The sequence below is a fragment of the Cydia splendana genome, chromosome 19 (genome assembly GCF_910591565.1).
Source record: "Cydia splendana chromosome 19, ilCydSple1.2, whole genome shotgun sequence".
Taxonomy (NCBI): domain Eukaryota; kingdom Metazoa; phylum Arthropoda; class Insecta; order Lepidoptera; family Tortricidae; genus Cydia; species Cydia splendana.
In genome coordinates this window covers 5,942,907-5,968,846 of record NC_085978.1, presented here as the reverse complement: position 1 = coordinate 5,968,846, position 25,940 = coordinate 5,942,907, and the positions used below count along the sequence as shown (strand labels likewise).

Below are 25,940 nucleotides of genomic sequence, written 5' to 3'. Positions count from 1 at the left end.
AATGCAAGATTATCATGGAATAAATTTATTTCTCAAACATCAAAGATATAACCAATCAAACACATTGTATAAAATACACGCCATAAAAACGTCAAATATATATTAATGCCTTTTAGTAGAATCATTGAAATATAGCAACAATCTTACTTTGTATGTGTCAAATTTTCACAACTTGGCTGTAGTTTGATATGTTTACATCACCGCTCAGTGCTTTCTTTTGCAGATTCTGAAATAAAGATATATAAAAATACAATAACAGTGACATAACATAAATAAATATAAGATTACAAGTATCAGTTTCTGTTTTATTTCATTTTTGACAAATATTTAGCATTGACGCATTAAGAGTTCCCAGCAAGCTTGACCGAATTTCACGTTCCCATACAAACGGAGTTTCGTACTCATTTTAACACTACTTGTTGGATTGTAATGAAATTTTGCACAGTATAAAATGGCATGAGGTATGTATATCTAGTCCTGTGATTAGTTTATATATAGCTCCAGTTTATAAAACAAACGAAATAGAGCAAAAACAAGTTTTATATGAAAAACTTAAATTAGCTGTATTTTTTTAAGTATCTGAAGCTACATAAATTAATTACAGAACTAGATATACCTTATCCCATTGTACGTACAAAGTTTCAGAGCAATCTAGCTAGTCGTTTTAAAGTGAGAGCGTAACTACATTTGTTTGGAGAACCGAGCTTACTGGCAATTTTTAACCCCCAACCCCGACTACTGTGATTTTTTAATACTGAAGCGAAACGAGTTTTAAACGACTACACGTTCATTTTTTCAGCATGAACATTTTTACTAGCAAAACACTTACCTTTTTAAAAATGTTCGCCATCAGCAAATTAGTTTTCTTAATATTCTCCTTTTTAGCCTCTTCTTTCTTTTGTACTACTTCAGGCAGCGATTTGTATATCTTCTCAGAATGTTTTTTCATTTCTCTTTCGCTCATAATTTTTTGTTGCAGCGCTGAAGAATATATAAATCAAATTATTAACACATCTAACGTTATTTCAAGCATCAAAATGAATAGTTTGTGCGGAAAGAGAAGTGTCGTGGAATGTATGGGCCCCAATAGATTCCACGACTCTTCTCTTGCCGAACAGACTTTAAAACAAAACTCAGAATATAACATTAAACGAGTTTTAAGGCGGTTGGCCATAATTTATAGTTGGCGGATTGTGATCTGATTCAAAGATGTTTATTAATATATCTGCTAAAACGACGTGTAAGTATCCCTTAATACACAGCTTTATATAAATAAATCAAGGCATCGATGTACAATTATTGGTGAAATACGTAGTATTTTGGTCTAGATGTAATTTTTTTTAACTATTATAAAATATCCGTTATATGTATGTCAACGGCAAACGTCAAATGTCAAAACACGAACTTAAAGGACGCACTTATGCGGCAGAAGCAGATGGATGTAGGTATGTATGTTTGCATCATGTGTTGCTTGTTGAAGCTCTGTAGCTCTCTCAATAATTTTCTACATATTTTTGTCGGACTTCATGTCAAAATTATTTTAATATCAACAAAGTAGATATGGACTCTATTACCTTGAAATAAGGTTTGCAAATTGTCAGCAAACCATGGTAAAATAATAGTAAATATGTTAAACTTACGTCGTTTACGTCTTGAGCCAAGTTGCTTCGCTAGATATATTAGCTCTTCATCATTCAATGTTGGCAAGGACCCCAGTCCCACCAATTGTTCTCGCAGCTCTGAGCGTTCCTTGGCTCTGCAAAATATACAGATTACTTATAATTAATTTTAAGCATTTCATCATATTGAAGAGAACATTCAACAAGATGGGTCTTACCTAACGCTACTTTGAAAAACTTTTAAAGAAGTGAAAACTTCTTTAGCGGCGCTGTGCACTTTTTGTGATGGGGGAAAAAATGTTAAACTCGCGACAGCGTAAGACGTAAGACGCTTCGTAAGACGGACACGTGACCTGATCGCAAAACTGTTACAATGTCATTGAGATTTCACTTCTGCCGGCACTCCCGGAGTGCAATTTTTAATTTTTTTATGAATCAAAAACAGTTTTTTAGCATTTCGTGGTAGAGTTAGCCCAAGCTACGAGTAAGTTAGCAGTGATTTTGATAGCCCAGAGGGTGCAAGTGTTATTTAAAAAAAGTTTGACGTTTAAAATAACACTTGCACCGTTAGGGCTATCAAAATCGCTACCAACTTAGCTTGGTCTAACTCTAAGTGACAATCTGCTGGAATGTCTATAAAGACGTTTTTCATTTATTGTCACATTGGAGTTTTTTTTTTACACTCAAGCAACAAAGTGACATGTTTATTTCAATTATTAGCACAATAATATGTTGACTTACGCAATAGAATACAATATAATAAGGAAAATATGGTGCGAACTTACCAATACCTGTTACACAATTTCAAGCCCTCTAAAACAGAATCTTTGTTTTTAATCACTGGTAAATTTATATTTACGTAAATGGGATCAATATACTAACCAAAGGGTTATTAATAGTAGAAGAGGTACAGAGTTTAAATCGTGCCTTGAATTTTGCAGCTTAGGTAGATGTCACTGTACGCTACGTACATTTTGCGGTAGCGCTGGTCTCAAGAAAATTACGTTTGATGATTCAGGTACCACAATACAGTACTGGCGTATTGCACCATTTAGTTTAGCTCACAAACTCAGGCGCATGATTTATCCTTAGACTTTACACCCATTCTATAATCAATAACTCTTTGAATCTAACTAATGTACTACTGTAATACATTATTTTCAAAACTAGGTGCACAGAATTAACGAATCAAATACCTTCACAATACATGCCTGTTTGTCTGGTGCAACCCGTGCAATTTGGGGTATGAACTATGACCATATTCATTCGAGGGGTGACAGGCTGGATTTCATTTCTGAAGTAAGAAATATTGGTAAGTTCTTGGGCTATTTCTAATTTCAAAATACAGTACTCATGAACTTACCTAGACTCGCTTGTCATCCTGATGCAGTTTTGACGGGTTTCGCATCTGTCCACAAAGTCAGGTCGGTTTTTCTCCAAGTAATCCCTGACAGTGCACGCATTTGCTATTTTGACGTCATCCGTACTAGAAATTCCGCACTCATTGGGCCAGCTTTGAGACCTGCCTTTAGGTTCAAAGCGTGCATCACAATACGGCAATTTCTGTTCTATTTTAGAACAAGCTTCTTTGAAAGGCACGTTCGCTTGCTTGTATTTGGGGACTCTCACTATAACATTCTGCAATGGGCGATATCGTTCAAAAACTGCTTCCTCACTTATTAAACTATCTGACGTTTGAACAATTAAATTGTATGCGACACATTTCTTTTTAATATTTTCCGTGGATTTACTTCTATGATATCTGCATCTATGGTGTCTGTAGTGGGACTTTTCACGTCTACAATGATCGCAACTTACCGTTGTTGTGCTGGACGCTTGACATTTCTTACAAGCTTTGCAACGCTTTTGATATTTCTCGCATTCCTTCTTAATCTTATGTACAAGTTTAGTCGTAGGAGAACAACACGGTGGGTCTGTAGAAACCGGAATATCTGAGGAATCGTCACAGTGATGAGAGTATAAAGATTTTACTCGTCTTACGGTAGACTGCACGCATTTATTGACAAATTTCTTTGCGTCTTGTCTTTTGTTCCTTTCTCTGTCACATGTACCAGTTTTATGACTGCATTCCTTGCATTCTGAAGTACCAACGCAGCCGCAACTTCTATCGCACGTGGTTCGTAGTTTTTTGGGCGAGTTACATCGGCTTCGTTGTTTAGGCTTTGATAAATCTTCGCGCTCTGATAAACTACTATACAAGCAACGTTTGTCAATGGCTTCTGGTCTTCGAGGTGAAGTGCTTCTACTTTGTTTTTTAAACTTAGATTCTTTTATTTCAGTTCTACATTTTAGAAGCTGGGATTCAACACATTCGTTGCAGTCTGATAAGCCATCACATCCACACCCTTTGTCACAAGTTTCCGCTTTCCTAGGTGAAGTGCATCTCTCTTGCTTTTTAGGCTTCACTGATCCTTTTCTACATTTTCCAATCCCATATCTTGGGGATCGAGATTCAACACATTCGCTGCACTCTGATGAGTCATCACATCCACACCCTCGGTCACAGGTTTCTGATTTCCTAGGGGATGTACATCTATCTACTTTTCTAGGTTTTCTGGATTCTTTTCCACATTCTCCAGTTGGAGATTTTGGAGAATGGCAATCAACACAGTCATTGCACTCTGGTGAAATATCGCATCCACTACTTTTATCGCGGGTTCTCTTTGTTTTCTTTGGTGAACCGCATCGTGCTTGAGGATTTTTAGGTTTTTCTGACTCTCTGCGTGGGCTTTTGCGTTTTGGAGAATGGGGCTCCATACAATCCTTACATTCCGAGGAACCATCGCAACCGCAACCTTTATCGCAAGTAGTTTTTGTTACCCTTGGTGAACTGGCCCTAGATTCATGTGTTTTACGTCTCGCAGATTCTATGTCACCTCTGCTGCCGCCATGTTTATGAGAGTCAGGATCTTCACAATCTTTGCATTCTGAGGAGCCATCACACCCACAACCTATATCGCAAGTTTTTACATCACTTGGTCGAATGCCACTATCTTTTGTGGATGTTAAAGAATCATATGCACAAGATTTCTTATCCGCAGATTTGTGTATAGCCTCTTCTAATCTATAGGCTTCTTGACCAGAATTCTTTGGTTCGACTACAGTAGAGCAGGGCGCGTTTTTTTGGCTTGCTTCAATTTTTAAATTCCCGCCTGACCTCGGAGATTTTCCACCACCATTACCCGAATCAGTTTTCATAGATTGACCCGTGCAGTCATTGCATTCAGAGGTACCATCACATCCACATCCTTTGTCACAGGTAAACTTGACGGTTGCTTGCTCCATTTTACGAATAATATTATCTGGGTTGGCGACTCCACTTGCCTCGCTAAAACGTCTACTTTGTCTACTCCCGCGACTTGAACAATCTGTTTTAATATTTCTCTCATATGTGTTGCTTTTTTGCGGATATACATTAGCAGCTAAAACCGGGATGTTACCACTTCTTTCCTTTTTTCTCTCTGCATCTTTAAGAAAATCGTTAGCACTCTCATACTGGGAACTTTGTTGCTTTGAACACTGAACTCCCTTAGAACTTTGTGAAAATTCTTGTTCCCCATCACCACTGTCATCAGTATCCAAAAGATAACTTAATGCAGTTATGATTTCTTTAAAACATTTTTTCTTACTACGCTTGTCCGTATCCCTTTTCGAATACCGTTTAGTAATATCCTTAATCGTTTCTAAGATAATATCTTTGGGTTTTCCATCGTCGGTGAGAGTATCGTAGCCCTTTTGCTCCTTTAACTTCGGCCAATCAGCTGAATATTTATTTTTAGAAGTATTAAAGCCATGGAGTCTTTCTCCAGTACTGGATTTTGAGCTCTCGGACACACTATTTTGACTGGGTGTGCTTTTAATCGATTGTGGTTGCGATCCGCAATCACCCATCGACTTTGATTGCTTATTTGATGTAAAATCTTGATTTGTTTGTGTCCTAAGATAAGGACGAGTTTCTTTGCCCGTGGTGAAGATGGTTTCTGTTTGCACACCGGAACTTGCTCCAAGATTCCCCGTATCAGTGTTAGAGCGTAAGAGAGGTTTCTTTTCATTGATTTGAACCTTCTTTGGGTAAGTACTGCGGCCAGCAATCCCGGAATCAGTTAAAATACCAACATTATTCTTTCTCTGTATCTCATCTTCTTTTTCAGTTTTATAATTACTATGTACCGGGTCTCGAGATGATAAATATTTTTCTTGATTTATTCGGCTTGGCATATCGGCTTGCAGAGGTTCAGAATGTTCATCTGAAATAGACAAACCTTTTAGACTGGGGTTTCTTTTATCTGTGATAATTTTTCTATCAAGCGTAATTTCATTACCCGGCATTTCAGTGTGTACTTCTTCTTTTAGTGCCTTTCCACCTATGCTCAATTTTAGCATCATGTTAGTTCCTTGTATAGGAATTACTATATTATCTGCAATATTTTCAGGCTGATTTGTAAATGTTTTGTGGCATACAACACAACTTTGAATAACATTCTCTTCTACAGGTTTCTGATCTATAATAGGTGCCATTTGGTTTAAATCTTCAATTAGATTATCTTGTTCTCCTCTATCATTGCGATGTATGTTATCCTTCGAAGATTTGCAGGTATATGAATAGCAGTCTTTTTCAGTTGAACATTGGCATTCTGAACCAGTCTTGGAAACTTTTCTGTATAGCTCGTTAATCAGTTTGACACATTCTGCACTATCTATGACATTTAAGTCTGACTCTGAGGGGTCTGAAATATTCGGATGCACACTAAGTTTAGTTTGTAAACATCTTGTGCAAGCTATGGGTTTATCTTTTTTTGGATGTTTACTACAAGATTCAGTATTTATATCATTTTTTGATGAAGAACTAGCAGAATGTACTCCACACAATTGTTGATTAGTTACACGGCTTTTAGATATAAGTACTGGCTTTGAGATAGGGCACTTATATACCTCAACTTCATCAGGTCTGTGGTGACAAGTTTGTGTCTTTTCAGTGTATAAGCAAACATATTTTTCTTCTTCAGCAAATTTAGGTGGATTACATGAGTTTGGTTTATCATGAACATTTATATTTACTTGAACGGAGCTGTCTGTTACAGCAGGTCTGTTGCAAGATCCAGCTAAATTTTTTTGCCATTTATTAGGTTCTTCTCTTGGTGAATTCACATTGTTTTTCTGCATTCTAATTTTAGCATTACAAGTCCGGTCTTGCATATCAGAATTTCCTGAAGACAAAGTAAATACAGAATGACTTCTGTGTTTTTTAGGTACTCTTTGTCTAATAATGTCGAAATTTGAACTCCCTCCTTCTAATATACTTGCATCACCTGAGCCATCATCATAGTTGTTTCTGGTCAAATCTTTAATTAGATCCTTTAAATTACTATTCTTGCTGATATCAAGACGCGCAGGTACTTTTTTCGCAGGTTCTGTTCTAACAAGTTTCTGTTTCAAAAACAATTCTTTGTCTCGCAAATGCTGTTTATATGCCTCTTCTTTTTTAAGAGCACTAATATATTTTTTATAAAGTTCTTGTGATGATGTTATAGCGAATACTGTATCAGAGGAAGTTACATCTTTTGCTGAATTATTAGATATGTCAGTTTCGGTAGTAGTTGATGACACTATTTTTGATAAATATGTTGTCACAAGTTTGTCACTTTCTACTACAGATGGTAAATTAGGTGCGCTTTGTGAAGTGGAAGCTACATTTCGAGGATCAAATTTACTTGATCTAAGTATTGATTTTTTGGGTTTTGAATGTACCACTTTTCCTTCAGTGTTATCTGCTTCTGAAGTACTGGTTGTTGGAGTTTTCTTGGTAGTTAAACTCAAAACAGATAAAAACTCAGGTGTATCTTCACCCTCCCCATAGTTTGATTTTAGAAGTCTATGAATTATATCTGTCACAAGCTTCTTTTTTACGTTAGAATCATATTTATCTTTCAATGCTGATTTGAGAACATTTAAAGTGTTATCAAGGTCTTTGCTGAAAGAATATTTTGATTCTTTGCTTGAATCAGTAGTGTGAACTGCGCTTGATTCAAGGCTTGATTTGTTGCCCACATTATTATTGTTATTGTTAGATATGTTTGAATCTTGCTTCCTTAATTGATTTTGATTATACACGTGTCCTGGCATGTATTCAAAACTTTCAGCTTCTGATACTTGTTCAGCACTTTTGTCTTTCTCAGCTATGACTTCTTTTCTTCTAATAAGTTTCTGTTTACTTTTCAGTTTTGTTCTTGATTTCCTAATTTTCTTCCGCCTTTGCTTCCGTCGCAGTGTGTTTAAGCCTATCAGAATCGGAATTTTAGGTGCAGAAGTAGTAGCTCTCTCTAAACAATCATTAGAACTTTTGTCTTTTTCTTTCAATCTCAATAATGATGTTTGTATTTCTTTATCAAACTTTACTCCTGTGTTCGTTTCAGTGTCAATCTTTTTTTCGGGTGAAATAGAAATATCTTTTTTAACATTGTCAATAGTCATGCCACCATCTTTTTGCAAATTAACAGAAAATTGTTTTGTCAAGTTAACATTGATCGGTTGAACGTTTTCCATGTTATGTGGTACATTTACTTCAACAAAGTCCACATCTTTTCTTGAAATTGATATTGTTTTCTTCCCCAGTCCTTTTTTGGTTTTCGGATTACTGTCATTTGGGTCTACTGGAGTGGAATGGGCTGTAGGTAATCCTAAGTCACTACTTTGTTTATAGTCAAGTGTAAAGTGTTGTTTCTGTGCCAGAACTTCTCTTTCTAAAGTGCTTAGACTTGAAGCAGATGTTTTTTTGTCGCTTTCATTGCCGTAGCCAACATCTGCCAAAGAATCCCACTCTAGCTTCCGCTGTGAGGTTATACTACTCGTTGGTGATAATGGCTTGTTTATGGAGGTGTCTAAAGTTGCATCAGCAGCTGAAATTGATAATTAGATATTTGAGCTAGAAACGACAATAGCTTAAGCCCTGGAGTGACAGAATGCCGGGAAGTATTTAACCTTTTGAACGCCAAACGGCGCATCCATTTGCCGTGCCACTTACGCCACGGGGGTAAAATTTAGTATGAATAAATAATGCCAACTTAAAAGTGGGGTGTTTTTCAGTAGATTTTCAGATCGACGTCAAATGCCGTCTTTGGCGTCATTAAATGTTAACGAAATATTATTATCCAAACAACTCAAAAGTTAATTATGCCACATTTTGTCCTATTGGATCAAAGGCAATCTAACTTAGCAAGGGCAAGATTTTTTTTTAAAGGTCTCAAGTTCAAACATATTTAAGTTATTTTTTATTTATTGAATTTAAATAATAATACAATATGCAAACTCAATTCTATAAGTAAGCAAACACTTTATGCAAGCAAATTCACAGTGTATAGGCAACTCCACGTGACCACCACCATACATGAGGCAGGGACTGATGGGAATGACTCATGTGAATGCACATGTGAACATATGTGCCCTACAGGGAAAAGTGGGAATACAACTTCATTGAGATTGGGATTAGTCACCTTGATAAATGGTAGAAATAACTGTAACAGTTGGCAATAAAAGCTTGTATTGAAATTCAAATACATGTTTATAAATTACCTTCATAAGCTTGAAAAGTCTACTTACATTTTTGTGAATGATTGTCATCAGCAGATTCATCTCCAGAAGGTGAAGCAGCTGGTAAGACATCAGTGATGATCGGTGGGGACTCAGACTCATCATTCAATGGTGATACCCGTCTCTGAAATTTTATGACATTTTAAATTATTTTATTATTTGTAAAGCAGGCAGGCATGAAAAATAAACCAAATATCGGAAGGAAGTCACTAACATTGCCTCATTTGTGCTACAAAAATCTCTATGTTAAGGGTTAACATAGCAGTTCAAACATACAATTGTATGCATATTATGCAGTACTATAACGAAAACAGAAAATATGGAGAAATTAGGTAACTAGGGTGTGTTGTGTTACTTGTGTTAGTGGTTAATAAGTTATCTACTGACAAAATTAACTCAAATAAGACTAAAACAACAGCACAATGTAAATGTATGCAATTTTTACTTACCTCCGTTTCAGACCTCTCTGGAATGGAGCATTTAATCGAAATCCTGCAAATTTCGTTTGAAGATTCACTCTTCTTTTCACCCGAGTCTGACGTATCACTTTGTTCTTTCATTCTTCGCCAAAATAAGCTCCTCGGGTCCCTAATATCACTCTGTGCAGTTGTTAAAGAAAAATACTGCTCTAAATCCCTTTTCCTTCCAAACTTTTTATAATAGTCAAGAACCACCGAGTTCACGGCCGATCGTGGTCTTTCGTCCGAATCGTTCAACAATTTTGATAAATCTGCGTTACTTCCACTGGCAGCTTCATCTTCCATTATTTCAATAAATGCTTTCGGAAATGTCGTCCAGAACAAATTTTAACAAACAACCAAACCATCGCAATTTACTCGTAAACGGTTTCCCAAAACATTTTTAAAAACTTGACGTCTTCGATAAACAAAACAATGCAAGCTTGTTTCAATGTTGCCAGGATATTTTTAAAGAAATATATAAATTTCACTTAAATACACAAAAGTACAGTTAGCCACAATAGTTATGGATAAGACCATGACACGCTTTAATTTAAAGGATCTAAAATTCTCTAATAGCTTTACAAAAAATCTTTTTATGTAAAACGTGTAAAAATGTGAGGCAGATAATTTTGAAAACGAACTGTGGTGATACTTAATATCTTTATTTGTAAAAGTAATAGAAGGTGGCACATTGTTTAATGCACTACTATTGATGATGGCCTTGAAAAGTGAAAAGAAGTTAGCACTTTCATAACAAAACATACCAAATAACAAAAATAATTTGTGTGTTTATAGATAGGTATGTTATTAGAAACGAGGTTTATGGGGAACCTAGTATAGTATAAAAATCTTGAGACCTGGAAAATGGGAAAGGTTTAATGTGGCGAGAAGTTATTTTAGTTTATTTTTGCAAAATTAACTAAAATAAACATCCTAAAATTAAGAGGGCGCCGTTCAGTGGCGTACTTTCTGTACATTGTAAATAACCATCAATATTCTGTCTCGCTTTCTCATCGTAGGTATAGAATAGTATAGTCAGGGACAGGAACCGGTTACCTTAACCGGGGTTTTTCATAGGGTTATTTTAGAGGTGTTTATAAAAACCCCTACCATAACGGTAACCGCTTAATAAGGTAACACTTTGATTCGGTAACCGTATCAGATCGAGTTAACCTCTGTTACCGGTAACCGAAATAAAAACCCAGTCTATTCAGTTACCTCATTATGAGGTTTTTGACCAGTTCAAACGATTGTAATCTTTACGCACACTTAAATTCAACTTATTATTGAATAACCGAGGTTGGCATGGGCGGTCTATGAAGCCTCCAGCACAAACAAGTTTTTTTGCCTTTCCTTTGTTTATCTTTATACCTACTTGTGTGGTGTGTTCTTATTATAAATATTATTATATTATAACTAAAATAATTAAAATAAATAAATTAAATAAGTTTAATAAATTAAATTAATAAATTAAATTATTATTAATTAAATAAATTAAATAAATTAAATAAATTAAATAAATAAAATAAATAAAATAAATAAAATAAATAAAATAAATAAAATAAATAAAATAAATAAAATAAATAAAATAAATAAAATAAATAAAATAAATAAAATAAATAAAATAAATAAAATAAATAAAATAAATAAAATAAATAAAATAAATAAAATAAATAAAATAAATAAAATAAATAAAATAAATAAAATAAATAAAATAAATAAAATAAATAAAATAAATAAAATAAATAAAATAAATAAAATAAATAAAATAAATAAAATAAATAAAATAAATAAAATAAATAAAATAAATAAAATAAATAAAATAAATAAAATAAATAAAATAAATAAAATAAATAAAATAAATAAAATAAATAAAATAAATAAAATAAATAAAATAAATAAAATAAATAAAATAAATAAAATAAATAAAATAAATAAAATAAATAAAATAAATAAAATAAATAAAATAAATAAAATAAATAAAATAAATAAAATAAATAAAATAAATAAAATAAATAAAATAAATAAAATAAATAAAATAAATAAAATAAATAAAATAAATAAAATAAATAAAATAAATAAAATAAATTAAATCAATTAAATCAATTAAATCAATTAAATCAATTAAATAAATTAAATCAATTAAATCAATTAAATCAATTAAATCAATTAAATCAATTAAATAAATTAAATAAATTAAATAAATTAAATAAATTAAATAAATTAAATAAATTAAATAAATTAAATAAATTAAATAAATTAAATAAATTAAATAAATTAAATAAATTAAATAAATTAAATAAATTAAATAAATTAAATAAATTAAATAAATTAAATAAATTAAATAAATTAAATAAATAAATTAAATTAAATAAATTCAAAAAAATAAATAAATTCAACAAATTCAATAAATTAAATCAATTAAATCAATTAAATAAATAAATTAAATTAAATAAATTTAATAAGTAAAATCAATAAAATCAACAAATTATAAATAAAGTAAATAAAATAAACAAATTTTTTAGTATTTTTTTAGTTCTGACGGCACATCACTAAAACTACTTTAATGTAGCAAACCAGTAAGCAACCGATAATAAAGGTTACCATAACTGAATGAAAACCTGTTAAAAACCCTTAACAAAAACCCTATCGCGATGGGGTTTTGAGATTAACTCGGTTAAAGGTTAGGGTTACCGTTTCAATAAGGTTACCATTACAATCAGGTAACAGTATGATAGGGTTACCGAATGATACGGTAACCGAATCGATTGGGTTACCGAATTGATAGGATTAAGCGTAAAGAGGGGTTTTCCGGTCCTTGAGTATAGTATCATATTTAATTTGAAAAAAGTGCTTTCTACCTATAATTGCTTTTACCAGCTATGCCCATTCGGGATACCGGTGGTGACCCCCAATCATAACGTACAGTTTGTTCCACACGATTTTAAAAATACTACTTAATCAGTAAAAATTTACATGCTAAAATGGGTAAAATTTATAAGTTGGTCACACTGCATTGGGGCTGCCATGTTACATTGTTTCGAAGCTGTTCATGTATTACTTTTAAACGCTAAAAAAATGTACACTTTTTTAATCTGGTAACACTGGACATTTGACAGTGACAGATAATTTGACATAGGGGCGGCTGTTTAGATTTTATCATTTCGGTATTTTCGATTAGTATAAAAATATTTAAGACGTACATTGGATTACGAATACTTCTTAAATAAATTCGAATACTAAAGCAGCGCTAAAAATGTCTCGCCAGACCTCTAGACTGGACGCTAAGAAAGTTGTAAGTATCATTAGCCGTTCATTGCGTTCATGTTCATACCGTTGTCGTGGCATGCAAACATTAATATTTTTGTTTAAATTTGCAGAATTCAGAGCTGTTGACGCTCACCTACGGCGCTCTGGTGTCTCAGATGTTGAAGGAGATTGATAATACGGATGATGTAAATAAGCAGCTCGAGAGAATCGGTTATAACATGGGTGTGCGTCTTATTGAAGACTTCTTAGCCCGAACTACGTCCACCCGCTGTCTGGAGATGAGGGAGACTGCTGATAAAATTCAGCAGGCATTTAGGTAATTTAACCTTATTATACTACTGGAATCAACTACGTAAACCTATCGAGCTATTCAACTTAATAATATGTGAGTGAGCCATTTAAAATAATTTGAATACGTAAACCTGGTTGAGACTGTGTTAGGACAGTGCCAATAGGTGTCAAAATGAGGCATGAAAGCATAACTTCTATTTCTAGTTATTGATTTTATTATCTTTAAAAATGTAAGATTCATATGTGTAATATGCAATGTCTCATGGCTGATATAAGTTAACAATCAATGTGAATTTATTTATTGATAAAAAATGAAATCTAAGGAAGTCATATTACATGAATATGAAAATATATAAAAATAGGAATTTGTAGTTATTAAGCTTGTCTTGCTGATCACTGGACATAAGCAACATTAGCTGTTATAACTGGCTTGAGATTTGTGTAAGATTCTCCTATAATATTTATTTAATGACAGTCTATATCAAAAGGGACCTTACGGTGGTTGGCACTAACGCCAAGATTAGCGGCGTGCCAATACTATTGTGGTTTACACACCAATATGCTTAAATAGTAATATCAAGTGTAAAAATATGGGTGCACACATCATACTCAAAAATATGCCCATAGCTCACATAAGTGAGCAAATAGGGTATTATACTGTATTTAATATAAATTATTTTAAACCATGCATGAAATAAAGCACCAGATAATTATTAGAAATCACAGATATAGCTGGTTTGTTAGTGCACACCGTTGTATGGGGACCTTGCACTTTGAGACTATGCGCTGAAACTTGGCACAGTTGGTTCTTAGCTGGTCCTGAGCAGATACAGACCGGGAGACATCGAGAGCCTCCTCTCATTTAGGGGGGGGAGGGGGTAAGTTCGACGCCCCCGCGCTTCACTTGGAGCAACATTTCTCTAAAACTATACCTATTAGGGCATGTGATATATCATAAAATATATGGTTTATTATACAAATCTGTTGATAAATGGGAGATAAAAAATAATATTCAGCGTGGGTCAGAGTGATCTCATATGAAGGTGAGAGAAGGTTACTTATAATTTGTTCTACAATTGTTTATTTTTTTTAGTTTTTCGTAAATAACTCGTAAACGGTAGCCCACAGCAAAATAATATCTTTTACGTAAATAATCTGCTTCAGATTTCTGCTAGTTTTTTTCGCTAGGATCAATATAAAAAAAATATTAAAGGGAGAAAATAAATTCTAAGGTTCCCTCTTTTAGTAATTCGTAAATAACTCGTAATCGATGACCAATAGCAAAAAATGTTTTATTACATGAATAATGTACATAAAATTTCCTACAAAAAAGGTCATTCAAACTTTTTCGCTAGGGGGCTATTCATAAATTACGTCATTTCAAATTAGGGGGGGGGGGGGGTCTGGACATCGGATGACGGTAGCATGAAGTAGGAGGAAATGGGGTCATTTGAAGCATGATTTTTGGATGATTATAGGGGGGGGGGGGGTCAAAAATCGTCAAAAATCGATGACGTAATTTATGGACAGCCCCTAGGATCTTAAACTATATATTTTTTTAAACGTAATAAGTGTAGCTTTACGACTGTATTTTTTGTTTTGAGATTCCTGCTACACTTTAAAAAAAATTGGTGATTATTAAAAAATAAAAAATACGTTTTTTAGTATTTTCTACTTTATTCTTTTTTTTGTTAGAAAGTGCATTGTTTTTGTTCTTAAAATAGATTCTTCATCCTCAATTTATCCGAAAATGATGTATTACATGCCCTAATAGGTATAGTTTTAGAGAAATGTTGCTCCAAGTGAAGCGCCGCAGCGTCGATCTTTCTCCCCTCCCCCCCACTAAATGAGAGGTGGCTCTCGACGGCTCCCGGTCTGTATCTGCTCAAGACCAGCTAACAATCAACTGTGCCAAGTTTCAGCACATAGTCTCAAAATGCAAGGTGTCGTGCACTAACAAACCAGCTAATAGGAGTTATTTTTAAACACAAGTTCTATTTAATAAATTGGATAGAAATATAAAAAGTAGGTGAGTTGACCACAATGTCACAATGTGTGGTCACAATGTAATGTTTCATATAAATTCCATATTAGCAAATTGTTTCTACAGTTCTAAAAAAGTAACTGATTTGACTAGTAGGAAAATGCCCTATTAAGACCTATGGGACAAGTTTTATGCACCCATATTTTTACAAACATTTGACTGTACTATGCGACGTAAGCGCCGACCGCCATACTGTCCCATTTGATATTGACTGTCATAAATTTCAATATTCCAGGTTATACCTAAACATGCAGCCAACAGTGACCAGCTGGAGTAGTTCTGGAGACGAGTTCTCGCTGGTCTGGGACCAGTGTCCGCTGAGTGAGTGGGTGGAAATGCCCAACAACGGCCTTAAGTACTGCATGCTGATACCGGGGGCTATTCGGGGCGCGTTGCAAATGGTCCAGCTGGAAGTGCAGTGCTGGTTTGTTCAGGTACATTGTTCATTGTCACTCTGTGGTCTGATTATAAGATGAGATAAAACTCTAAACTTAAGAAAGGTAATATTTAATAAAAATATGCCCCTTAGCATAACAGTCAGCACTGCTGGGGCTAAAAATTCTGTCATTTACATGCCTGGGCCATAATAACCATGCCAGTTTATTCAAGTAGGCATATTACAATGCGCTTATGAACGTCAAATAAAGCTACACCGGCTCCAATCCTAATTTTATGTATTCTAGAGAAATTCCTTGTTTTCTTTCAATGAACATTGTATGGTAATAAATAATTTATCAATCAATAACCAATCAATCAAAGCATTTGACATAGCGCCAATTCAGGCAACTAAAGGCCCATAGATAATAAATAATAGTGGTAATAGTGTGTGGGTTATGACTGTTATGAGGCAATTGTACTAAAATTCAATATTACTTTGGAACCTATGTAAAACAGTTGTTTAAACTACTAAGAAGTCATTTATTTACACATATGTAGTTGGCCTTTAAACATTACATTACATGGGGTTCATTCATGTGGACAATACAATAGGTAATCTTTATTGTTAACTTCAAACAGAAATGACGTTTTCCATAACCTCTTGTCAAGTCTAACAAACTGCCTTTGCCGGAGTCAGTTCAGATTCTGTCATTTTGACATTTGTGTTTGTTAGAAAGGGACAAATAAAATAAAATAAAATTTGTTTATTTCAGATATTAAATCCATATTGTGTTAGTCTACTTACTTCGAAACTTAAAAACTAGATGTTAAAAATAAGAACAAATATGTAAATAAGGGGAAAAATAATATTTTCCATTAATATGGAATTTCCAGGATCAATTAAAAGGTGATGCCGTGACCGAGCTCCGAGTCAAATACATCAAGAGGCTAGAAGACGCTGTGCCAGCTGGAGAGGACTAAACATGGACTGTTAGTTATTTTATTACTGTTTATAATTACATTACACTCAAGCGGCTAGTTAAGATTGCACTTTGTCCGCTTACTGGTTGTCAATCACACACACACTGCTAGCAAAGAGAATAAATAGTATAGAGGGGCTCTGTCATAGTAAATTTTGTAGTCACAGTTAATTTACTGCCATCTATCGACACACGATTAAAACTCAAAATGAAAACGTATAAAATTATCAAAAAAATGTATATATATGGATAAATGATTTTATTATTTTTATATCATTTTGACCCATATCCATTCACTGATATCTATGTGTTAAAATTGTTAAATATGAAACGGTGTCGTCACGCCATCTAGCCGAGCATAGGCTAAAGGTGTGTGCGCCATCTATCCGAGAATGACTTTTTCTTGATTTCCGAGGCACGTTTTTTCCTTAGACTTTATTCATCTTATACGAAGTTACATATGTCTTTGCTGTTAGTAATCTTCCAGCAAAGAGTGTATTCCCATATTATAGAACGGCACTTTTAACCCCTCTGGCGGTCTAGCATAAGTTATGTTCTCGCGCGCGAGTCCATACTTTGAAGTCGCCCTAGATGTATGGAGTCGCGCGCGAGAACGCATCTCATGCTAGACCGACTGGTGTTATAGCGGTAATTGCTTACCAACTGGCGATTTGTCTGCTGGTTTGCCTCCCTCATAAAAAAAAATCATTTTTCATGAAAAATTCTATTACCAATATTACCATTATCATAACGCCAACACGACTTGGTGAAAATAAGAACTTTCGTGGTGTTTTCCCACACCCACTAGGCCGGCGCTACAGTTATGCACGGAGCGAATAATACTTCTTTGTTGGCAGCAAGTTCCGTAAACAACTACTAGATGGCGCTATAGCAAACAACTTTGCACGCCATCTATTGACGGATAGCTGACGACGGAAACATTAGAATGAAGGGTTTACTTTGTTCAAAGACATATCTAACTTCGTATAAGACGAATAAAGTCTAAGGAAAAAACGTGCCTCGGAATTGAAGCAAAAGTCATTCTCGAATAGATGGCGCACACACCTTTAGCCTATCCTCGGCTAGATGGCGTGACGACACCGTTTCATATTTAACAATTTTAACACATAGATATTAGTGAATGAACATGGATCAAAATGATATAAAAATAATAAAATCATTTATCCATATATATACATTTTTTGATAACTTTATACGTTTTCATTTTGAGTTTTAGTCGTGTGTCGATAGATGGCAGTAAATTTACAATGACTACAAAATTTACAATGACAGGACCCCTCTATACTATCTATTCTTTTTGACTTTGTTTATGAATTGTAATGCAAACATGAGCTCATGAAGGATACTCTGTTGAATTATAATAATAAAAGTACGACGTCTAAAGATTTACCAAAAAATATTGTGAATTAATAAAAATAAACTCCTGGAGACTCATATGATCGTGTTGTTCTGAAAAGATCATTAGTTTATTAATCTAGAGATTGAGGTTTGCACTCGTCAGATACTCGATGGCCCTTTCACTGAGGTTCGCAAGGTCTTCAACCCGTCCCTTGAATCTGGTGAGAGGGCATTCCAGAACAATGTGTTCGACCGTCTGCTCAGGGTCACCACACTCGCACTGAGGGGAGTCACGCCAGCCCCATTTATGCCAGTGGTAGTTGCAGTCTCCAACGCCTGTTCGAATGCGGTTTAGTTGACTCCATACCCGGCGCAGTTTGTCGAAGCCAGGTGGACGTCTAACTTAGATTAGATTGTAGTAAATGTTTACATGTATTCTGTATATAAGTTTAAATGCTAGTTTTAAATGAGAATAAAATATACGCAATATTTATAAAGATTATCTTTAATTATACACCATATCTTAAACCTACATAGATGTTTTTAAAACTACTTTAAGAGCGCTATTACATTTCGGCGTTGAGCGAGTTTAGGTATTTTACGCGCTGCGGCAGGCCGTGCGAGCTCAGTACGCCGATCCCTTCTACCACACTCGCACTACAATGATGGATTAAACATTCTTGATCCTTCGCGAAGCATATTGAAATCAACCATAACAACACTAACTGTACTTAACTTTTAAAGTTCTAAAACTGTTATTTGGTAAGTACGAAAATACTAAATGCAGTGCAAATGTACATAGGGGCTGTTCATAAATTACGTCATCTATTTTTGACAGAAACAGATTCATCCGAATCTGTTTCCTCCTACGTCATGTTACCATCATCCGATGTCCAGACCCCCCCCCCACTTCCCATTTGAAACGACGTAATTTATTAATTTATAGGTATATTACTCGAAAGAAATTATAGGTACCTACTCGCTTATTTACATGTTTCGTCATTGCATTTGGTACCTATAGGTTGTAAAGTTTGTATCAACGAGGGTTTAAAAACGAACTGGTACTGAGGATCTGATGATGATTAAGGTGGTCACGGATACCAATCAACCATGTAGTAACATGATTAGGCTCGTTTGATTCGTCTCAACAAGATCTTTGACACTGAAGATACACAGGGTCTGATGATGGAGCTGGAAGGTGGCCACGGGTACCAGTCTATCATGTAACTAAACAACTTCGTGTTTGGGCTCGTTTGATTCGTCTCAACAAGATCTTTGACACAAGACAGTACTCAGGGTCTGATGTTGGAGCTGCAAGGTACCATTACCAATCAACCATGCAACTAAACCACATCGTGTTTAGGATCGTTTGATTCGTCTCAACAAGATCTTTGACACTAGGTGATACTCAGAGTCTGATGATGGAGCTGGAAGGTGGTCACCGGTACCAATCAACCATGCAACTAAACCACTTCGTGTTTAGGCTCGTTTTATTCGTTTCAACAAGATCTTTGACACAAGATAGTACTCAGGGTCTGATGTTGGAGCCGGAAGGTGGTCACCGGTACCAATCAACCATGCAACTAAACCACATCGTGTTTAGGATCGTTTGATTCGTCTCAACAAGATCTTTGACACTAGGTGATACTCAGAGTCTGATGATGGAGCTGGAAGGTGGTCACCGGTACCAATCAACCATGCAACTAAACCATTTCGTGTTTAGGCACGTTTTATTCATCTCAACAAGATCTTTGACACAAGGTAGTACTCAGGGTCTGATGATGGAGCGCGAAGGTGGCGACGGGTACCTGTCTATCATCATCAGCTCCATCATCAGACCCTGAGTAGTATCTTGTGTCAAACATCTTATTGCGACGAATCAAACGAGCCCAAACACGAAGTGGTTCAGTTACATGGTAGACTGGTACCCGTGGCCACAGTCCAGCTCCATCATCAGACCCTGAGTACTAACTTGTGTCAAAGATCTTGTTGCGACGAATCGAACGAAGCCAAACACGAAGTGGTTTAGTTGCATGGTTGATTGGTACCGGTCACCACCTTCCGGATCCATCATCAGACCCTCAGTACTACCTTGTGTCAAAGATCTTGTTGCGACAAATCAAACGAGCCCAAACACGAAGTGGTTCAGTTACATGGTAGACTGGTACCCGTGGCCACCTTCCAGCTCCATCATCAGATCCTGAGTACTATCTTGTGTCCAAGGTCTTGTTGAGACGAATCAAACGAGCCTAAACACGAAGTGGTTTAGTTGCATGGTTGATTGGTACCGGTGACCACCTTCCGGCTCCATCATCAGACCCTGAGTACTATCTTAAGTCAAAGATCTTGTTGAGCCGAATCAAACGAGCCCAAACACGAAGTGGTTTAGTTGCATGGTTGATTGGTACCGGTGACCACCTTCCGGCTCCATCATCAGACCCTGAGTACTATCTTGTGTCAAAGATCTTGTTGAGATGAATAAAACGAGCCTAAACACGAAGTGGTTTAGTTGCATGGTTGATTGGTACCGGTGACCACCTTCCGGCTCCATCATCAGACCCTCAGTACTACCTTGTGTCAAAGATCTTGTTGCGACAAATCAAACGAGCCTAAACACGAAGTGGTTTAGTGGCATGGTTGATTGGTACCGGTGACCACCTGCCGGCTCCATCATCAGACCCTGAGTACTATCTTGTGTCAAAGATTTTGTTGAGACGAATCAAACTAGCCTAAACACAAAGTGGTTTAGTTGCATGGTTGATTGGTACCGGTGACCACCTTCCGGCTCCATCATCAGACCCTGAGTATTATCTTAAGTCAAAGATCTTGTTGAGACGAATAAAACGAGCCTAAACACGAAGTGGTTTAGTTGCATTGTTGATTGGTACTGGTGACCACCTTCCGGCTCCATCATCAGACCCTGAGTACTATCTTAAGTCAAAGATCTTGTTGAGCCGAATCAAACGAGCCCAAACACGAAGTGGTTTAGTTGCATGGTTGATTGGTACCGGTGACCACCTTCCGGCTCCATCATCAGACCCTGAGTACTATCTTGTGTCAAAGATCTTGTTGAGATGAATAAAACGAGCCTAAACACGAAGTGGTTTAGTTGCATGGTTGATTGGTACCGGTGACCACCTTCCGGCTCCATCATCAGACCCTGAGTACTATCTTGAGTCAAATAAATACATATAGAATGTCAGGTCGTTTCAAATATTTTTAATCCTGTCCGGTAGTTTATTAAACTGTACCATTATAAATTATAATACTATAAAAACAGTGCTAGGATCAAAGTCTCTCGTTGCGGTTTACACGCACACAGTATAGCGTTTTACACGGCGCCCGCCGCACACAATGATAAAAAACCTCGTCGTCGCCGTTGAAAATGTGCGGAGCCGACCGACACACGTCCTGCCTCTACAAGCTCTGCCGCGGCACTGAGCTGGCGCAGCGCGCGTCATCGGTAATATAGAGTAGTTTTCAAAAAATTGCCAAAAAATTATAGTAGAATTTCATAAACACTAATGTATACCAACAGTATAAGCAAACGTTGCAGATTGCTTGAGTATGAAAATGACTTCGATATTAAGTAGATTTTCGTAGGAATTGACACTTGTTTCGGAGAGAAAATCGAGTTCGTTTTACTTTGATTTTCTCTTTCTCAAAGGTATGTAGGAAAAATATAGTTTGATATGCCTAAAGTACAGGGTATTAGTAATACAAAATAGCCAGGTTTAGCAGAGTAAAATTCTCAACATTTCCAAATAAGAGCTCGCCATTCAGTGCTTCACGGGGTTTTTCGGAAACGACCATCAGAAAAAAAATCATTACTAATTTAATAAGTCCTTTTTCTAATATTTACAACGATATTTATAAAGATAAGAAGACGCTTTTACTGGAACAAGTACTCATTGTTTCTAATAATGAGCGCAAAGTCCTGAATTTCGTCGACTAGTATCATCAATTTTGCATTATTTCGACTTTTCTTGTAAGAGCGCTCTTAAAGCGCCATCTGTTTTGGCCCACTCAATATCTTAATTTACATACCTAAAAATACTTTTTAGGTTCCGTAGGTACCTACCTAAACGGTAAAAAGGAAAGTACATATATAATAGTTGAGGGCGCCACTGTCCTCAGTGGCCCATTTAACTCCGCCCTATATGCCTCTAACTTCAGACAGTACAGTAAAGCCACGTCAAGTGAAGTATAATAAGTACGACTACTCGTACTTCACTGCTATAGGCTCGACAGCCTCGGATTATGACTGCGCGACTGTTCTAGAGCACTTTATACGAGTGCACTCGCTGCTAACGAACTCATTGTGATGCATCTGTTTTATGTCTGGGACAGAATAGATAGTCGTGATCTGGTAGATGTGTCCATGTGAAGCTCCTTTTGAAGGCTGTCATGGATAGCCGGCGTTAGGCGGGAGTTTATTATTGTTATTACCAAAGCGGTAGCGAAGGTCTCTAACGTAAATCTCAAATATCCACTCGTGGTAGCCGTGCAGTCCTCAGTGGTATTGGTACAGGGTTCTTGCTAAATTGGAAATTCTATAGCGTAAGTATTGAACAATCAATTTAGCTAGGACCCTAAATGGCGCAACAATCGCGAAGCCTGATGGTAGGTACCTGAAGTAGGTAATTGTTATCAAATTATTTATGTATACATACCTACAGCGTATAATAATATGTATAACAATAACAGGAAAACCATTATATGTTTATGCTGCGAACGCAAATTTTATGAGTACCTAGTTCGAATGTTCTAGGATTGATAGGTAATTGATGAGTAATCTAATACTTACAGTTGTAATAATTATAAAAAAATATATTCCTGCTGATAGTTTTCATAAAGTTTGTGACAATTGTCACGTACGCCTTATAGGTATTATTACATGTTTTTTGTATATTTTGAATTAGACTACCTACCTAACTCACATAGTTACTAACTCACATATTCACATAGTTTCCATGAAACAGAAATTTGGTTTGGTTAGGGTGTTAAAAAAACTTAAGTGTACGATATTTGTAATAATATTCTTAATTATACGAGCTACACTGAAAATTATTTACAAAATCGTTCCATTTCACGTTAAACTTTTCAAACGCCTTCGTTTTGGCGTCTCCTTCCAGCGCACTATACTTCAAAGAGTTCAAAGCCAATTGTTTCAACAGTCTCAAATCTGACGATTTACTAGCCACTCCCATGAAGGCCACGTAAAAGTCGTCAGACAACGGGTCCGCCTCCCAAGCTCCAGGGTCGTCACTGGATATGACCACTGGCAGGCCGTGAGCGAAGAAAGAAGCCAGAGGATGGTTCCGCACGTCTTGCACCAGTGACAACACAGCATTTGAGATCACGTTCACTTCCAAACCAATGTCACGCTTCAATACCTCCTCAATTAAAAGAGGGTGTTTTGGCAAAGCGTAAGCATGACCTATCCGCTTCGCCCCTAATAAAATAGCGTCTACGAGATTTTCATCCGTCGATGTGCCATACCAATCTGTTTCGCCAGCGTGAAAGAAATACGTCAACTGCCCTGCTGCCGCTGATAACTTGGCACAAAATCTAGCAACGGTTTCCCTAAATCCTCTTGCCCGACTAAATCGAAACCAGCGAAGAAATCCAGCACTTCCGCTTTGACCCTCTTCGCGATTTGCAAGTATAACGCCAAGGCGTTTGTATCCACGTCTCTGGGTGGCGCGTATATCACTTTTGCACCGATAAAGTCTGGGTGATCTTTCACAAATCTGTCGGCGATTTTCTTGTATGCTTTAGCGGTGACGACAGGGTCATAGGTCGTCCCATCTAACTCATATAGAGGCGGTAGTATGGTTCTAACTTCTACATACATGATGTTATCTTCTCTGAATCTTTTTAGTACGTCATAAAAGTATTGCTCCCATACAGGTCGGTAGGTTACCATCGGGAATATAGTGTTAAAATAATTCATGAAGGCAGTCCATGTATTTTTGATACACGGATAAACGTGAGCTGGGTCGTCTACTACCATTGTGAAGTGTTTCCTTAGCTCAGCATCGAATTTCCTGACATTATTAGACATCCTTCTAACATCACGCATTAGTTTCCAATTACAATTAGTATCCGGTGCTTTATTTGAAAACTTCAATAATACCTTGTTGATGTTGTTGTTAAAACAAAAGTAAAGTCCGTCCATGTAGGTTATGTTTAATAAATAATCGGGTCCCAACAATCCAACATCATGCAAATGCAATGCCGCGCCTTTTGGTACATCCTTGATGATTTTGAAGACTTTCGAATTTCTTATCCCGTCTTTATACTTAAAGAAATGGTATGAGAAGTTGAAGTATTCTGGGTGTTCAAAAGCGTAGTCCATCTCGTCGTTTTTCTGTTTCATTAGGCACTTGTTTACTTTGGTTTCTTGTTGTGTGAGGTTGATGTTACCTCCGAGCGTGAGTTTATCTTCATCGTGGAGTATCTGGGCACGCTTGGTCTTGTAATCACTGTTACATTCGGTAGGGTATTTATGAACTAGTAGTATAGTGATCAGAGTAAGAGCACGCATGTCGAGGTCACGCCGCCGGCGCGCACGGATCGGCACTGAGTTCCTTACGAACAATGACCCTACTTGTATCAATAACCGAACGTTATTGTATTCAGTTTGCTATTAAATACGTGCTCGTTCTGTAATGTAGATTGTTAAGTCATAACATAATTTGATGCTTAGTCAAGTTGACAATGCGAGGACATACGAAAATTACATTTGTTAGATGTTGTGTGAATGATTCAATACATTGAGATTATTTTATTTTATGTATGAGAAACGTAACCATTCGGATGTATTATTTATTAAATACATCCTGCCGAATGATGTCACTTATAAAATGTTGTCTTTAGGGTTCCGAACCTCAAAAGGAAAAAACGGAAGCCTTATAGAATCATTTTGTCGTCCGTCTGTCTGTCAAGACCGTTTATCTCGGGAACGTATGGAGGTATCGAGTTGAAATTAAAAGCTATTCAGGGGGCCGATTTTTGAGTTTCGACCGCCCGATTTCGTGTATTTCGCTCAATAATATCTCCACTACTAGGCATTTAAATTCTACTAATAGAATTGAAAACGAGTGGTCAATACCACTTGACTAGATTCACAATTTCTATCGCTCGTATTTCAAAAATTATCATTTCGCCGTTTTCCACCGATTTTAGAGTGACGAAATCGAGCGATCGAAATTCATAAATCGACCCCTAGGTCTACAGTCCCTTGAATCTGTGAAAAAATAAATTAATAAACTTCTAAGTAAACGTAAAATAAAGATACAGCCGTTAATGCCGCAAAAAACGTACCTATACACGGTGTAACATGAGGAAACCGAATAATTTTAACAGCGTATTCCTGATCATATTTAGAGACAAAAATGTCCTATAAACTTTTTTGAAATTCGCCTAGTTTTAGAGATAATATTAATTAAAAAAAATACAAGTTTTTATTGTTACATAGTGTAAAAGGCCTTTTTGATGGTGATGTTGCTGCTATGGGACGTGGTCTAAATATCCTTATTGATAGATGTCAAAAAGTGACAAGTAACACTTTGCAAAAAGTAGGTTTTACGAAAAAAACATGTAAAAATCATTTTTAAGTGACAAGTTTACCAATAACATTTATTTTTTATGTACAAATACATTAAAAAAAATTGAAAAAACAAACAAAAAAAAAATTTTTTTTGGCGAAATTGACCTAAACTCATATTACATTTTTTCCTTCTTTTGACCTCAGAAATGCGTAGTTAAAATTATTCGGTTTCCTCAAGTTACACCGTGTATTTCGACACTCTCAAGGGAATCAAAATTGATAGGTTACTTCCCGTTGACCTAGAACTATGAAATTTGGCTTGTAATATCGTCTTACACTACAAATACAGGGAGAAATCTGAAAACTGTAAATTTG

At 35.8% G+C, this 25,940-nt stretch overlaps 2 protein-coding genes and 1 pseudogene across 6 annotated transcripts; 1 reads left to right on the top strand and 2 right to left on the bottom strand.

The window, feature by feature from the left end:
- Positions 1-10,136, bottom strand: LOC134799962 (uncharacterized). Of its 5 annotated transcripts, none has more exons than XM_063772393.1 (7): positions 9,677-10,136; positions 9,237-9,351; positions 3,438-8,536; positions 2,983-3,257; positions 1,641-1,756; positions 830-981; positions 1-226 (listed from the first exon to the last, which is right to left on the bottom strand). In XM_063772393.1, exons 1-7 carry the CDS (start codon positions 9,989-9,991, stop codon positions 158-160), a joined length of 6,141 nt encoding a protein of 2,046 aa, XP_063628463.1. In that variant the 5' UTR covers positions 9,992-10,136; the 3' UTR covers positions 1-157. The 5 variants fall into 5 exon arrangements, 3 of the variants coding, with proteins under 3 accessions (XP_063628463.1, XP_063628461.1, XP_063628460.1); XM_063772391.1 differs by having other exon boundaries at positions 3-226; positions 2,983-5,887; positions 5,963-8,536; positions 9,677-10,134; XM_063772390.1 differs by having other exon boundaries at positions 3-226; positions 2,983-8,536; positions 9,677-10,134.
- A 2,686-nt stretch (positions 10,137-12,822) lies between these two features.
- On the top strand, positions 12,823-16,840 carry LOC134799961 (trafficking protein particle complex subunit 3). The gene is made up of 4 exons (XM_063772389.1): positions 12,823-12,983; positions 13,069-13,274; positions 15,529-15,727; positions 16,566-16,840. The coding sequence occupies exons 1-4, from the start codon at positions 12,945-12,947 to the stop codon at positions 16,650-16,652; spliced, it is 531 nt and encodes a 176-aa protein (XP_063628459.1). The 5' UTR covers positions 12,823-12,944; the 3' UTR covers positions 16,653-16,840.
- Positions 16,841-23,028: 6,188 nt separating this feature from the next.
- Positions 23,029-24,629, bottom strand: LOC134799960 (adenosine deaminase 2-like; annotated as a pseudogene).
- Positions 24,630-25,940: the final 1,311 nt, after the last annotated feature.